Source organism: Lepeophtheirus salmonis, chromosome 8 (assembly GCF_016086655.4).
Source record: "Lepeophtheirus salmonis chromosome 8, UVic_Lsal_1.4, whole genome shotgun sequence".
In the NCBI taxonomy this organism is placed as follows: domain Eukaryota; kingdom Metazoa; phylum Arthropoda; class Copepoda; order Siphonostomatoida; family Caligidae; genus Lepeophtheirus; species Lepeophtheirus salmonis.
In genome coordinates, this window is record NC_052138.2 from 31,853,219 (window position 1) to 31,871,431 (window position 18,213).

The 18,213-nt window shown below is 30.6% G+C and overlaps 1 protein-coding gene across 1 annotated transcript in view; it reads right to left on the reverse strand.

Annotated features, from left to right (window-relative positions):
- Nucleotides 1-18,213, reverse strand: part of Ent2 (Equilibrative nucleoside transporter 2) — a 102,516-nt gene that overhangs the window by 28,456 nt on the left and 55,847 nt on the right. Inside the window, exons 4-5 of the mRNA XM_071890287.1 lie at nt 1,947-2,028; nt 552-587 (exon numbers count right to left, since the gene is read on the reverse strand). Coding sequence (XP_071746388.1) covers nt 552-587; nt 1,947-2,028 — 118 coding nt within the window. The remainder of the gene's footprint in view (nt 1-551; nt 588-1,946; nt 2,029-18,213) is intronic.

Below are 18,213 nucleotides of genomic sequence, written 5' to 3' on the forward strand. Positions count from 1 at the left end.
AAATTATAAAATTAAATTTTTTGGAAAAAATAGAAATATTCAGAGCTATTCACAAATAATTTTAAAATAATCTTTATTATATTATCTTTTTTAAGGGAGGGGGTTAGTTTTGAAAATAAAATCCAAAAAAATAAAACTGAAAAATTAAATTTTTTGAAAAAAATTTCAAATATTAAATTTTTTTCCAAAATCACTTAAAAATCCTACACCTATTCAAAAAGTTATGTTTTTTGGAAAAAATATTTAAAAATCTAAACATCAAATATGAAATTTTTATTGGAGAAAATTTCAAAAATCTCTAGCGATTCACAGAAAAATTAATTTTTATGGGGAAAAATTTAATTAAATTTCAAATATTATTATTTCTTTAAAATTTCAAATGTTAAATTTTATTGTAAAAAACAAAATTCATTAATTTACAGCCCCTCCAGCCAACTGCCTGCAGACACCCCTGAATATAGAAAATAAAATACCATTCAAGATGCAGCAACAAAAAAATATATGTAATAATTTTTACAACTTATGTAATATGTTTAGAACATGCTCCTTACCTGGGAAAGCATAAAAAACCAGTCTCCTCGATTTTGCTATGTAAATGATTTAAAATAAAATTTTAATTCGTTAGTTGTGACAATAATACTAATTATTATTATAGAGCATAACAGCTTGCGTGTTAATGCCGCTCATAAATTCTATTCACACAGTTATGCAAAAAAATAAACAAAGTGATACTTGCAATAAACAAGCAAGCAGAGATGTAATTAAAAACTTGGAATTGACACTACTACAACTTGCTTTTTTAAATTTAATTAGTGAATATCTTTTATGTACATGCCTTGTTTTAATTTTAAATTATACATATCTTTGCAATATACGTATGCAAATATCCGACTTGAATATTGCGCGAAAGTAAGTATTGTGTCCGTTCAGTTTGAACGCATAAGCGATGTAACAGAAAACAATTAAACAATACACACACAAAAAAATCTGTATACGGCGTACATTTCTGCGTTACTTTTTTAATGTAATATAGATACATCTTTTATTCCAGGACCAACGCTATCATCCAATGACGAAACGACGACCACATGATTAATTTTAACTCAAATTTATTTGGTTAAGATAATGTTTTAGGGTACGCTAGGAGCGAGCAGGCATCACGAATTACTCACAAATCCTTTATAACATCTCGCAAAGATACTTTTTTTTCGTGGTCAAGAAAATTTGGTCAATTTGTCATTTTGTTTTCAATATATTTAAATGCAAATATCGGTGTATTTGTGTGTGTTTGTCTTGCAATCACGCCCAAACCAACGAATGGACTTTACTGAAATTTTTTAAGTAGGTTTTTAAGGCACAAGAAATGGTCCGGGTAATAATTTTTTTGACTTTCAAGGACATGGCGGCCTTAAAATAGTATTTTTCTAAAAATAAATTTTTTGAGTAACAAACGACTGTTTTATATAAATAGATACTAAATTTCAAAGAACTTTTTTCTCTGCATGTTGGTATGTATCTTTGCACACCTTTTTTAAGTAAATTATAAGATTTAGAGAAGCAAAACAAGGAGAGAGAATAAGACAAAGGATTTTTGAAAATTATTTTGAAATAATATGAGCAAACGATAGTTCAACTTGAATATTTTTCTTCTCTAAAACTTAGAATCTTCTTTTAAAAAATGAGCTAAGGTTATTGCACCAATATGCAGCAAGAATTATTCTTAAAATTTTTGTGGTCTTTATTTTTTGTTTTATATTAAGCAGACTAATTCTTAATTAATTTTAATTTTTTAATGTCTCGGACAAGGCCGGGTAAACCGTCTCTAGTTAAAAATGAATGGAAAGAATGAGCGTGTGCATATATTTATTTAAAAGAAATGAGCGGAAAGAGTGTAAAATGGCCCAAGCCATAAAGATAAACGGAAATAGTTATGACGTATGTATTACCTCTTTGGCAGTGACGAACATATTCCAAGACATTTGAGTACCAATGCCATGAAGAATAAGTGTGAGGTAGATTAGGCTTAACCTAAAATTAAAAAAAAGAAGAATATTAGTATATGATTAAATGATTAATTAATTTATTTAATTAGGTACTAATTAAAGAGACTCTGAGGAAAGAGGCGACAAAAGCGAGAAAATAATGATCAAATAAATGACATATGTTCAACCATACAAGAAAATTAAATTTCCGTCCACGTTTTCCGACTCCAATCTGGACCAAAACATCGGTCAAGATCGATCTAGAAAAATATATTTAAGACAAATTTGAAAAAGTGTCTCAAACTTAGTTTCCTCACTAAAGGAAACTGTATATTTTCTCTACAAAAATCCCAACCTTAACAATTATGTTTTACAATTTTTTTTCTCGATTGATGTTGCCTCTTTTCATTGTCAAAGCAGCAAATACGTAGTGTATAGTAATATGTTATTAACAACCTATCCTCCGGAGGAGTCTCAATTTGTAGATCAACACCCGGCGAATCTGAGAGTGGAGCATAGCAGTAGCGTTTCAAATCCCTAACCCGCTCCCTTCGAGGCTGTATAAAGGAATAAGGGAGTATTTGATGGACTGGAGTAGGATGTTGGATTCGAGGAAGGGTTTGTACTATGATGGTGGATTCCTCCTCTCTTTCCTCGGGTTTTACTCTTGGGAACCTTCTTGAATAGCGTCTCTCAATCTTTTCTTCAGGGATATCTTCAAGAACTCTCTTCTTGTGAGATAAGGGAAGAGTAGAAGGAGGAGGTGTGATGGAAGGGCTTGAGAGAGGGGTTGTGTTCGAGAGGCTAATGTCCTCCATACTAGCTAGTGGAGCAAACTGCTCCTCTACTAGAGGAGATAAGGTGGGCTGTCGATTGCGGGTTCCGGGATAATAGCGGTACATACTTTTAGAATGTCTTTTGTTCTTTTGTGAATAATGCATATATTATCTGTAAAAGATCCTTAGAGGTCCAGGAGTGTTTTATATGTAAATCTTATTTGTCATTTCATTTCATTTGACATAAGAGGGAGTAGTATCTAGGAACATGAAAAAAGAAAATAACATGAAATAAAAGATTTATCAAGGATGGGCAGGCACAAAAACCCATAGATAATGTAAAATAATGCAGAGTCATCATTGGTGTAATCAATTTGAAATCCTGTATTTCTCCAGAATAGAGCGGGTTGATTTTCAACTTTTTTCGAATTTCGATTACGGCTACCTTAGAAAAGCTGTGATTTAGTAAGAAAATAACATATGTAAAATTCCGTTGACCTATAATTTCATCTTTTCAAAAATTGAAAGGAGACAATTTAGTTGTTTATTTCATCTATGAATACTAAAATACAGCATTAATCATTATTTTCATTATTCATTTATGATAGATATTAGGTCAAAACTATGCCTTATTGTCCAATGGAACCTTCCCAATTGTCGGTATCGTTTGTCGTTGAGTCTTTAATTCGATTTTTTTGGAGTAGAACTATGAAATCATACTCCACAAAATCTACGATCAACGATACAAACAATAGGGAAGGGTTCATGGGGCAATGTTATAGTTCTTCTTTGCCCGTAGCTCCACCAAAAATCGACCTGTTATTCTAACCCTTAAAAATCATTACATAAGTTTTTTTTTTCTAAAGCTACCCAATGGAAAAAAAGGTAGAGAATAAAATAAGAAAATTTTGATCATGACGTTATATGCTGATCATCAAAATTTACAAACTCTTTTCTCTTTAATTTGTTCCACACAATAATTTAAAAAAAAAAAAAACTTTATAAGGCCTTTTTTGAAGTTGGACAAATCCCTATGAAAATTATTTCATATATAATCAAAAAATGTATTTATAGTATCTATATTTACTAAGTAAAGAGTTTTTGTCTTTTTTTATACTTTGATCCAGATGTGACATCTAAAGATGACTTTGTAAGTCAATGAAATTTTGCATAGGGTATTTTCATTCATATCACAACTTTTCTACAGGAGCCATAATAGAAATTCCAAAAAAGTTGAAAAATGAACCGCCCTATTTATTCCACAATCATCATTCCTATGGATTGTGCAAAAATACAACAAGGAGTATGTACGTACTACAAGGTTGAATGCAGCGTAATTGCAATGCAAAAATAGAGAATTATACAAGTGAGTAGACATTATTTTAAACGTGGATACGTACATTGTACTAAATATATGTTATATAAAAATTGTGTAACATTATAATGGAGCAAGAATCAATGCTAGTAGTAGGTACTTAGATATACATTGACTTGCAAAAAATTACTTCATACTGTCATTATTATGTAAGCTACAAAACAAGTCCCATACAAGACATCTCTTTTCTTTCAACTATAATGTCTTGACTTCAATTATAATGGATCAACAAAGTTGCAAATTAGGGGAATCCATAAGATTATACTTTGGGAGAGCTTGGTTTTTGGAGTTATTTTGAAATAAATTTCAAAATAAATGGCTATTCACAAAAAAATTATATTTTTGGGAAACTATTTTCAAATATTTTATTCTGTAGGATTTTTTTAAAATTTCCTTCTTCGCTAACTTGTAGCGAATCTTAATACACGTCAATGGAACGACGTATCTCAATAGACACCGCACTTGTGAGAAATTATTTTTAGAACTCAATGTATGTAGATTCGAGAAGGAAATATAATTAAAAGACGATTCCTAGGTCTAATGGAGAGTTAATGAAATTATATAATGTTTACTTTTAATTAATCAGTGCAACTCCATCTGACCAATTAATGGACAATTAAATAAAAATGTATTGACAGCAAAGCTCAAGCCATAAAAAGGAGACAATATGGACGTGTTAATGATTTTTACTTGGTTGCATGTCTTAGTTAATCAGAAAATAATCAATATTTTTTTATGATAAGTTTAATACAGCTGCTATATTTAGTCTACTTTTAGATAAATTTATTTCCGAATTTAAAAAATAGTGTTTAACAGGTGAAGGCAATAGAAACCACTTTTTCATAACCTTGTTATACTATATTTTTCATCTTCTATGTTGCAATCCCGCTCAAGCACTCTTCAAATCGTTAAGATTACCACGTTCATTTTTTCTACATACCAGGAAGTTATATTTTTTATACCTCTTAATCTTATATATGTATGGTATACCTATTATTGGTTTTTCGCATTTAAAAAAAATCCAAAAAGATTTTTTTTTTTGAAAAAAAATTGTAAAATTAAATTTTACAATTTAAAAAATTAAAAAAATTCTTTTAGTATGTAAATATATATATATATATATATATATACGTGGTAATTCTAACCATTTTAATGAGATCAGCTTAGCTGTTATCATGTTGTATCGACATACTACGATGTGGATCTTCAATTCTAAAAAGACTTATACTTATAACTTACGAACGAATCCCCAATGTTACTCTCTGTCTTTCCCTCACAAGTGATTACTTTATGCTTACTTAATGTTATCTCTTCAAGAATGAAGGAATAATTGCTTTCCAAAATAAAAATAAACTACAAAAAGTCTCGAGTAACTCATATTATATGCATTACAAACTCTGTGTAATCGTTAAAAGCTTCTTATTTTTTGTCAATTTATATAGTAAGGACATATAGACTAGAATTACTCCTCAGGGACTTCCATTTATAACTCAATTTTCAGTTAGAACTAACCCTCATAAGACAGCTGTACAAATTTTATGACAAGTGAAATCAATAAAAGATAAAATACATTTTTCACAACACTATCTTCAATTTTTCAAATTTGGCACATATTTAAAATTCAAAGTTTTGGCCTTGACGCCATTTACCCTATTTTTAAATCGTTGTATTCTGAATATTTATCAAGGTATCGATCTACTTTAAAAACCATTTAATAGATAATCGTGTTATGCTTTTGTTGTTTTTATTCTATAAGACCACAAAATGATATATGTCCAATTTCAATTTTAATTAAGCGTTTATATGTTAATTTGTAGTTTAAAAATAGGGTAGGGTATGTCGAAACTTTAGAAGTCTCTAAATCCTGAACTGGAGGACCAAAAAGGCTAAATTTTTTGGCTTTTAAGGTTATACTAATATTAAAATATATGGCAAATTTGAAAAAATCGAAGATGGAGCTGCTTTTGAGTGATTGATTTGGCTTGTAATGACTGAATAGTAGTTTAAAAAAAAAACCTTTTGCACAAAAAAACACGTGACCAACTGTTTTATGGAGCGGTAAAAGAATGGTCCTAACAATAAAAAGGACCAAATAAATAAGTGCTTATTGAGGATTTAAAACAGCAATCCCATTCAGTTCACTCTCCCTCAGGTCTAGTTCAGTCCTGCATATCAATCCTAAAACTTAAAAGTTCGTTACGTGATGACGTTACCCAACTTTATATCTTCTTTTTTTAATCAGCTCTAGTACTGAATGTCCAAAGGACGGCAGTCTTTAGGACCGGTCTCAATGATTCATAGGACCAATCCTAAGACTGGGCTGTACTGAATAAATAAAGGCCGACACAACACTACTTCTCAGTACATTTATACATTCTCTCCCGCTCAGAGTTGAACAACCAGTGGCGTGACTGATCAATGACGGAATGTATTGTAGATAAAAAGTAGGAAATGACATTCATAACCTCTATAATAGAGGATTTAAATTTAAGTATATACATGTCTATAACGTAAAACTAAATCTTTTTCCCAATACATAACACAACTATGAAATAATCGACAACAAACAGGAAATTAAAGAAATAAAAATTCATAGATACAGATCATAAGAAAGAGAGGAGATTAATAATAATGTCCCTAATCATTAAATAAATATTTATTTATGTATAATATTATTATAGTCATTTCATTTAATATAATTATGTGGTTTTAATCCATATGAATTCAAACATTAGTGTTGACTGTTGCCTCGAATAGAACCAGTAGGGATTTGGTCCGACTCTTCCAATTTACATTTGTCTGTGTATTTTAATAAGGGGATTCTCCTGAACATTATCTTTTCCCACATTTAAATATTATATTTTGAAAATGTCGGCCGTTTCTAATTTAGAGCAGTATAGTGGTACCAAAGAGTACTGACGAATTTTGAACGGTACTATATATACTGAATTGATATTAAAGTATCCGTACATACAGTTCAACTACGTCATAAAAAAATTGGCCTCCTGATGAAATAACCCCTTCAATTTCTGAACCCTCCTTCCAGCATATTTTATAAAATTAGTTCTTCAAATTTCTGAACATGCCCCCCACTCATGGGTGTATGCAGGGGGAGGGCTGGTGGATTTTGAGCTCCCACATCTCAAAAAAATCAAGGATTTTTTTGTTATTATGTGCTAAAAATTATTATTTAGCAAGAAAAATAATTAAAACGAGAAAACTGGTAAACAATTTCTAAAATTGTTAAAATTCAGGGACCCGCCAAAATTTGACATTAAAATTTGCAAAATATTAAGGCATCGCACAACAAATTTACGAACACCGTCGCCATATCAAGAAGTTGAACGGAGATTATGTTTTTTTTCTTTTTCTGTTGATAACCAGGATTACATCAAAAGTTACGGATCAATTTTGAACTAACTTGGTAAGAAGATTATAAATGGTTACAGAAAGAAGTAATTAAATTTTGAGAGACCAAAGGTCAAGGTAGCACAAAATGTTAAAAATGCACATCTCTTCACAAAATATTACATTTTTGGGAGAAAAAAAATCTAAAATTAGTTTCAAATATTTCAAACAGTTGTAGAAAAATTTCAAAAATCCATAGCAATTCGGAAAAAAATAAATATTTAGGAAATTAATTTTAGAAATTAAATTTTTTGGAATTTTTTTTGCAAAAATTAATTTAAATTTAATTTTTTTAAATTTTCTGGTGATAAGCAAAAAAATTCTTAATGTGAGAGGGGCTACATGCCCTTTCGGCCATCCCTGTAGATGCTCTTGTTTAGTCTATAAGTATCTAATTGTACCGATACCTTTTTTGGTACTTTTTGAGTATCGTGATAAAACTAGATAGTAGCCATTTAAAATTTTCTATTCTTTTTTTATCCATGGCTTTCCAGGGAAAAGCTAAATTTGTAGGAAATTAATTGTAGAAATCAAATTTTTTGGAATTTTTTTTGAAAAAATTAATTTAAATTTCATTTTTTTAAATTGTCTGGTAATAAGCAAAGATTTCTTAATTTCGGAGGGGCTATAGTCCCGTCAGCCCACCCACTATGGACGCCCCTGTTTAATATACATATAAGTATCTAATTGTACGGATACCTTTTTGGTACGGAAAGGAAATATTAGTATCGTGACAAAACTAGATAGTAGCCATTCAAATTATTCTTTTCTTCCTTCCTCTTTTGAAATTTATCGACACGGTTCGTCTGTGCTCAACTCGACTCTAGTATACTCACCACCCTCACAATTCACATATCATAATCACCTACTTAAAAAAACTAATACGAACAACAATAAGTATTTCTCTCACTGGGCTCCAGTCTTGTTTGCGTTGGATATGCTTCAAGGAGTAAAAGAGATTCAAACACTTCCCCCTTTTTTAATTGATGTTGAATATTATGTACACATAAAGATATATGATATAAATGTAGTTACCGTGTTGTGCATACACAAAGTTAGCCATTTAAAAAAACAACAACCCTAATAAAATCTACATATATCAATTCTCTTTGAGAATACTAAATAGATGTTAAACTCCCAATAGAATAAAAACGAGGACATTGATAAATACAAAAGGAAAAACAAAGGGAAAAGAAACCTACAAAAACTACATACAAACCTGCAATTTCCCTTTATTTTTATATAGACTCAAATTTGGCATGTTATTCTATATATATTTATGATAAATAGGTATGTGGATAATAACAATCACATACATACTTTACCCAATAAAATCGGGTTTTAAACGAGACTAATCGACAATATAATCAATCAGTTCTTAAGGACCACTCAGGTGTAGCTTTCTTTTACACGTCACGAGCCTACTCGGTTAATACAAGGAGATGTAATATTAATCAAATTAGAAATATTACTTGAGTTATAGAAAATAGGATTTGGGAAAAGAAAGAAACTGAAAAGAGTTGGTAATTCCGACGATTTGAAGAATGTTTTAGGCGAAGAGTAGAGAAGGAGTCATAACGTTTAATTAGATATGCTGCAAGTAGTCCTGAGATGAAGGAAATAAACGCAAATCCCATTGCATAGTATGTAATGATATAGGACGGAATTACTCCGATGTCGATACTCAATTCTACTCCGAGTATAGCAGAGACTTACGCTTATAACTCCCGAGCAAACCCACATTGATACTCCCCGTCTTTCATGAGCACACCCACTATTTATTACTTATTACTAGAGTTGTCATGTTTGTAAGGAAAAAAAAGAGCGCAAGGAGAAGGCAGGAGCGAGACATATGGTACACCTGAACTAAAACTTTTCAAACTATCACTTCCTGTCATATGATGCTGGGGAAAGAAAAATAATAACTACTTTACAGGGGAGAATATTCTACATTGAAAATAGAATTCATGCAGTGAAAATATTATAATTGCATTTAAAACCATAAATATTTATTTTATAATGCATTTGAAAAACAATTTATATCAAATATAGGGGAGAATGCTTACTTCAAAGGGAGAAGTTAAAAACACAACGACCTATTCAATAATTAACAAAAAGAAGAAAAAGCGCACGCGTCCGTTTTTCCTTTTCTAATTTGCTCACGTAGTTTTTTCGTTACAAACATGTCAACTCTATTTATACTTAGATGCTCTCACTTCAAGAGAAAAAGAATAATGATAACAGCTTTGGAAAATGAAAAAAAAAAACCATTCAAGTAACAAACACAAAAACTCTCTCACATGTCATATTTTTTAGAACTATAAACATTATAAAATCTGTTTAATTATCAAAAAGCTTATTTTTTTATCGATATGAAGTCATGTATATGCAATTATCCACTCTGCAAAATCATTGATATTTATAAATTTCATTTGACTTGATCTAAATAAGCACATCTCTAATTATTTAAATCATCAATTTTAATTTTATTTACAGGAAGATATATTCAGGCTATTAAAGTTATGGGTGATTCGGCGTTATTAATACACAAGGACTTAAGAAGTCTTTTTGAATGAATACAAAGTAATCGTTTGATATGCATAGACTATGAGTTCTTTTCAAGATGTTGCATCTCTATTTAAAAAAAAAGAATTAAATCGCCGAGTTCGCATATGATATCAAATATAACCCTATACCATTCAAAAGTTAACAGCTGAATAAACTACCTTCCACATGTCTTCTCAGCTTTATATATCATATTTATTTGTCTATGGCCCTGGCTTCTCAACATGAAGTTTGAAGTGGGAGATTTATTCATTCCGCTCGATTAAGCATTTAATTGCATTGTTTACACATATTTTTTATTATATTTTTGGAGAGGGAAAGTTCACATCCTGTCAGTTTTTTTTTGTTTTTTTACAAAGAGATAATTTGTATTATTAAACTACCATGAAATGAAATAGTATACTATATACTAAAAAAATTCTCAATTTCACTTGTTTTTATTGAAAAAATATTTTACCCACAAAATTAATAAATTTTAATTTCACCGTTGAGAAAATTTGTATAAATAACATACACAGTAAAAAGGGTATTAATAAAAACCATACGGTCTATTATGTATGCGAAAATGGGTGTTTAATATATAAAAACTTGTCTGAGGATACACGGCGCTAGTATGGGGGCAAAACTAAATATAATTTTAAATAGTTAATACTGAAAACATTTGGTCAAAGGGAAATTAATGACACTGATGAGAAATTTGAATTTTTTGACAGAAATTCGACTTCCTCTTAGTGTTTAAAATTTGAGATCTTGTTCAGGTTTCAAAAAGATAGAAGGTCCCCTAGAGGTTATTTTCTTTTTTCATGATTTAATATAATAAAAAATTTCTAGACTTATAACTACATTGGAAATGGCAAAGCCTGACAGGACCTTCACACAGATAAATGGAAAAGCCTTGCCGTAAAAAAAAAATGTCGGATCTACGGATGGTGAATTGTACAAGGGAAAAAATCGTTCATTTTCAAGTTTTGTCGAACCACACTCGAATAATAGAAGCAGGCCCTTTTTATATTTTCAAAGTGCCTTTATGGATTAGACATTATTTTATAAAAGATATTTCTGTATTTTTTTCCTGTAATTTTATTTCAAAAAAGGTATTTATTGGTTATTTTATTATTCAGGAAATTTTATTTTCTATTCAAGGATCAAATATAATACATTTAGAAAGACCTGTATTCGAATATTCTTGATTTAAGTAACCTCCCTACTTGAATCATAAAATACTAATATATTGCCTTTGACTTCCATTAAAATACTTGTATGCAATAAAACAGACATGGGTGACATATAAAAATCAAAGATTTTGCATATGTTATATAATTGCACGTTATAAAAATATTCTTTAAATTAATATTTTATATTAGGGTGGGAAAAAGTAATTTCGTATTTCCTGTCATTTTTTTTAAAATATATATTTTGTTCATTTGTTCACATCGGATCATAGGATAAGGCTTTTTAAAGTTATGAGTGTATAGTAAAAACCCTTTTTGGACAGTATTGGAGCTCAGATGGGATGTTATTATACATCCAGCCTAAAGTCAGGACCTAGTACCAAATGACTAATACACGTTCCTGTCCTTGGCACTTGGGCGTACAAATGTGGCCTTAATAGAAGCCTCTAATAATTGATTGTCTGGGTTTTTTCCCCAATAGGGACAAAGGCTTCTACGACAAGTTGAATTATCATTGGAAATAAGTTTTCAAACAGAACGGGGCATACCTGACCTAAATCAAATTAGTGTAAGACTTCTTATTAAACAATTAAATAAAGCAAAAAATACGAAATTACTTCTCCCAAAACTACAAAAAATTCATGGTGATTTAAAATATATGTGTTAAAATTTTATATGCAATCATCCAATCAGGAGAAAATGCAATTTGAAGATTAAAAACACTTTAAAAAGGAATAAGGTACCAGTGTTTCAATTTGTTATCCATCCAAAATGAACTAATTTTCATATGGGTTGCTCTTTTTTCAATATTTTGATACTCCAAAAATTACCTAAACACATATTAACACAAAAAATTAACTACAGATTCGTGAGCAGTACGTTTTTCTATTGATTTGTGATATATATGTTGTGTACAAGTTGCAACTTGTATAAGCAAATTGTACGAATTGCAAACAAAAGATTAGATGAATCATTTTATATGAAGGATTTGTAACAGTACTTAGGATAATACAATCATTGAAATTTCCATGGATATATTAATGATGTCATTTGTGACTATTTTAATACAAATGACTAAAATATAAATATTTTGGGGTACTTTAAAAAGTTCAAATGCGAAAAGTTGTATTACTTATAATTACGTATTAACTATGTATTTCTATTTATAAAAATAAAATGACCCATTTTGTAATTAAATAATCCATTTTAACACAAAGAAATTACAACTTGTACATGCATTGCAACTCATACACAGCATATTAACATGTGTAGAATATATAATGCAGCCAATCAGTCCATATGTAGTCATACCCATAGATTCAGATATGCCTGTATGTTAAAAAAAAAAAAAAAACTCGAAAATTAATATGGTAACCCTGACAATTTGAAGAATGTTTGGGAGGAGAGCAGCTTAGCTGTCAATACGTTTAACTAAATTAGCTGTGAGTAGCTGTGAGGTGAATAACTCTAACAATACGAGGATGGTCTGAAATAAACCTCAGCAAACCAACTAGTAAATAAAAGCTAGTCATTTATATCTAACATCTGTTGACAGTTACGCAGGAAGGCTTCAGTTATTTTGGACGCGCAGTTGTTATATAACAGTTGTTTGAGTGAGTTGATGTTAGTGTTTTTGTGAAAATGGACAAAATCGAGTATTCAGCTGTGATTAAATACATTTTTTTTCTAACATAAACTTTGTAATAGATAAAAACAATAGCACACATCTAAAGTCTGGTTTAATCCAACATGGAGTAATTGAGCCAAAAACAAGAATTGTTACGTGAACAATTATTTGTGGAGCACGGGTCCTATTTGGACGGGTTATATAAAGGGATCATCTGTGGGGAAGTTTGTAGAGCCACAAGGAGACTATGTGTAAAAATATATAATGTAAAAATCAGTCAAAATGTATTGTATTTTTTTTTTATGTCAGAAACTTTTCCAACATCCCCTCCTATAGGCAGGAAGGTCACACAGGTCGATCCTCACTTCGACTCAGAGTCCGACAAGGACTTACACTTATATCCCAGCAAGAAATCCTCAGTGTTACTCTTCGTCCTTTACGCAATAGTGATTACTTTGTACTCAGATGTTCTCTCTTCAAAAATAAAAGAATACCAATAGTAGTCTTAGAAAATAAAAATCCTCTTCGAATTCCAGTTGCAAAAACAACACAAACTTTAATTTTCATGTATTTAAACATCTATAGGTACATATATGCATGCATGTTTCAAAGAAAGAAAAAAATCTTTGGTCAAAAAAGAAAAAAAATGTTGGAATAAAATGCATGGATCTAAAAAGAAGGAACTTTTGATCAATCATTCGAGGTTAACTACATTTTGATTATGCCTATATATGAACAGCAGTGGATATACATCTATTTTGCTGAATCTATGAATGTAGGGCCATAAAAAAGGGAAGAAAGAAGTTAAAGAAACCTAAGTTCTTTGATTATAAATTAATTAACTCTCATATTATAAAATTAAGGGGACAATTTCCAGCAAGTTTCTACAAGGCGTCCTTTTTGTGGAGTTAACACCTTTTTTTTTTTTTTTCTACATGCTCCTTGTCTAGATGAAGTTGCACTCATTAAGTATAAGTAAACATTACAGTATTACAATTACTCTATCTGACCTGTCTTTGAAGTCAATATACAATACATAACTTATATTCCCCTCTTTAGAAGAAGCGACTACAATTGAACCTACGCACATTGAGTTCAAGAGAATGATTTATCCCGAGCACGTTGTCGACTGAATCAAGTGGTGTTGCATTTGCCACGGATTTTTTGAGGACAGCGAGTCCAACACCCAATCCTAAGTTGTCACTCATTTTCTGAATTTAAAACCTCAAAGTAATTTTTTATACGTCTTAAATTTGTAAAACCTTTTTATTTTATGAAAATATTATTAGTTACGGTTCATTTAAGAGTAAAATAAATAAATAAAAGTTTTTCAAGTCAAAAAGTAGAAGGATGGAACTATCTACGTCATTTTGTATTCCTTTTGTCCCCCACTTGAGTCAAAGATTCTTCTTCTTATACATACTCAATACACTTACAGTCGTTAGTGTTTCATTTGTATTTATATATTTAAAATTGTAAAAATTAAAATAATTATGAAAAATAATTGTTTAGATTAAAATATGTATTAAAAAAGATGGGAGGAAGTCCAATCTTTGTTGAAATTTGTAGTTTGACATTTAAAGAAGGTTAAACACTTTAGATTCGGGCCTTATTTTACTCTCATATATTTTTGTATACATAAAAAGAAAAAATGACTCATATGGGAAAATACTATCTTGATTTCAGGTATCTAGTAGAGTTCCATGGCTCACGCTAGTATGAGCAACCGTCAAAAATAAGAAATACAAACTTGCCTCATCAATGAAGCAAATTGGCTCAGAAAATTGGAGATACCACGTTCCTTTTGTTATCTTTTTATTAACATATCGGCAGTTCATATTATTTGAATCTCTGTGCATTCAACAGTTGGTTTATAGCTTAGCTCAGATATCCTCTATGTCCTATATGTTAGCACACAAGGAATAAATAATTGACACATTTATTGCTCATGTGACTAGCTATATAACAAATCTTGAATTATATGTTATGCAATATGTATAAGGAATTGAGATGGCTTTTTCATAGGCCTTGAAAACAAGTATGGAAGTGGAAAAAACCAAAAAAAAACATGAGCATATTGCTGCATACTCATCCAAGAGGATGTTCAAAATATTATGGGTACAATATGCATGCACTGTTTTGTATTCAAATATATACATATATTGTAATCCAATCCAAATAGCGTGACAACCGAATATACATATAATTATTCATAAGTTGAGCCTGCCTATTTTTTATGACTTTGGAGATTAAAAAATGCGGTTTACCATGTTGCAATCAGATGGTATCAGTGTTAATTAAAATTATTATCTATTTCTGGATATCATAAAAACATGAGTTCTGTTCGGCACTCCGGTAATATTGTGGTACCAGGGTGCAGATGCATTAAAAACAATACTAACCTACATTGGTATTGAATGTGAAATTACGTCATACCAATATTGTTAGGGTGAACAGAGTGACATACAGTGTTTCACACTATTTGAATCTCTGTTAATATGTCTCCACCATGGTTAATTTCCTAAAAGAGTCAGGGAATTCAACAGAAATGCTAAAAAGTACAGTCATGCGTAATTATGTACATATATGTAGGGGTGTGGTGGTGTAGTTTATGACCAACTGCGTATAATTACATATAATCAAAGCAAAGCAAAACTGTTTGAAATAGAGCATAAAAACACGACAACTACGACCATTAAATATACAATTTGGTAATTATTATTATATATATCATGCAATATACATCAAGTATATGAACTTGGTAAATGAAGATGTATCTACATTCATCTTTAAAATATGAAGGTTACATTTACAAATGCCGCATTTCCAGCATGATTTCCTTTACATGATTTATTTCATTAATAAGTAGTTGCAGCCTAATCTTTTTTGCACGTTCCGTCAGATAAATTATGTACATACATAATATACAGAAAATTAACGTGGTCATGCTGACAAATTGATCAAGTTTTTGGAGGTGAGAAGCTACGATGTAAGATAAATGTCGTACAAATTCCCTCCATTTATATGATATAACCCCTGCCAATTTGAAAAATGTTTTGGAGGAGTGGAGCTTCGGGGTCCTGACGTTTAATTAAATTAACTACAAGGAGTTGTGACGTAAGGGGAAGGAGAGAAGGAAGTAATCAAGGGCATAGGCAAGAATTACTCTGATGTCAATTCGCAATTCTACTCCTAGTTCAACTTATAGCACTCCAACAAATCCCCATTGTTACTCTCTGTCTTTCATGAACACGCCCACAAGTTATTACTTTATACTTAGATACTCTGCATTCAAGAATTAAATGAAAGTGATAAAAGTTTTGCAAAAAAACCTGCTCAGATTACTAACAAGAAAAAGCCACTACCGCCTTTTTAGCACATATATAAAAATATATATGGTATATATAACAGAGTTGAGACTCGATCTGAGGGCGATTTTTTTTCTTCGATCTGGCTTTAAGTGAGACTAAAACTTCTTTTTCGTAAACAAAACAAATTAAACTTAAGTCACTGACCTATATAATACCAAACTGAATGCACAACCTATTGGATAAAATGGAGAAAGAGAGCTCCTCTTTTTTTCAGCTGTTGGCTACTGCATACATCCTACTACTGCTTGTACTTTTTTACTACATAGATATAACATCAAATATCAGCTGAGGATTGAGTCTCCCTTTTTCTCCTATTGATGATAGGGTCTCATACATGTCTAGGAATCTAAAACTGAACAAGAACACTTCTATACAATAATAGTATGTGAATCATTATTTCATTTTTTGGAAGAAAATGGATTTTTAAATGGAGTCTTTTCATAAATTATGACTGTCAGGGTAGGGTGTAAGTGGGTTTAACTCCCTATTTGTAGCAGTATATTGATATGAGACATTATTAGCCCAGAGTATAATTGTCCTTGACATCAGTTGTTTTAGAGGGTGTGGGTTTGATTTATACTGTAGTCCCTATAACATGTATTTCTAAGTTATTTTTATGGGCTTGAAGAGAAATTGAAGAATAGGGTTGTTTAATTTCATTGTTTAATTCATTCTAATGAGATAAAAAAGACTTCTTATATCACCAAATAATAGATATCCATCGGTGATGCGTAGGTTGTTTTTTTTTAGCCTGTAGGACCCGTATATCTTGTATTATATATCCCGACCCTCATATTTTATATAAGTTGACTATTATTCAAAATTTGACAAAAACATATATTGTCAAATTATTTCTTACCCTAAATACTTATCGAATGTATTTCATTGAAATATCAATGTTTTTTCCCCAATATATACATAACCCTTTGAACTCACAATTTAACAGGTTTACCGACAAAATAGATATAAATTCTATTTGTGCGTGACAAAGTAAACCGTTTTTTAAATATAGCCCCCTATCCTCTAGCAATTTATATACAGACTGGGGTCACTAAACTTGCAGTAGTATGACTAAATTACAAAAATGTAATTTTTATGGAATAGTGAGAAGATTACTCAAAAAAGTAAGTGCTATATTTAAATACTATATTTGCTTATATTTTTTATTCAATATGTCCTCCTTCACAAGCAAGAACTCCCTCAATACGTCGCCAGACAAATTAGAAGCTCTTGACGATGAAGGCCCTGTCCCTGGGTTATCTGTCCGTGGGGCGATGCCAACGGTCTCTGCAGCCTTAGCGGTACTGATACCGTCGCAGAGTAGATCACAAATGCGTTGTCTTTTTTGTAATTGCTCCGACAGTTTTACACATACAGAGACATGGGACAAAAAAGAAATTTGTTTATTTTTCACAGGGCTGTCGTTTGATTGCGTAATGAAACCTAGTAAATAAAGATAACGGGGATAAAGCCGTAGTTAAATGATACTGCAAGCTATGTTTCCCCACTTTATAACAACTCCTTACAGAATTGGAAGAACCTCCCATCCTCAACCAAGTTAATATAAAAAAAAGTGTTTCACATGAAATTTAGGTTTACTTTTCCAGGTATGAAAAAATGTGTTGAAATTCAATGTGTAGCATAGAAGTATGGATTTGCTTCAGTTTATATTAAGGGTTTAAAAAACTAAATTACTAAGTGATAAACAACATGATTTTTGTTGATACTATGGGTTAAAAATATACAGTCCGACCCGCAGGTATACACACCAACCCAGGCATCACAAGTATCTATACATATATTGTACACAGACATACAAATAAAATAAAACAATAACACATTCATATCAAACGAATGTAGAAACGAAAATTGATCAAATTGTTATGCGTAAAGTAAAGTATTCTTTTGAATAATATATCCATGTATGTTTGAACATA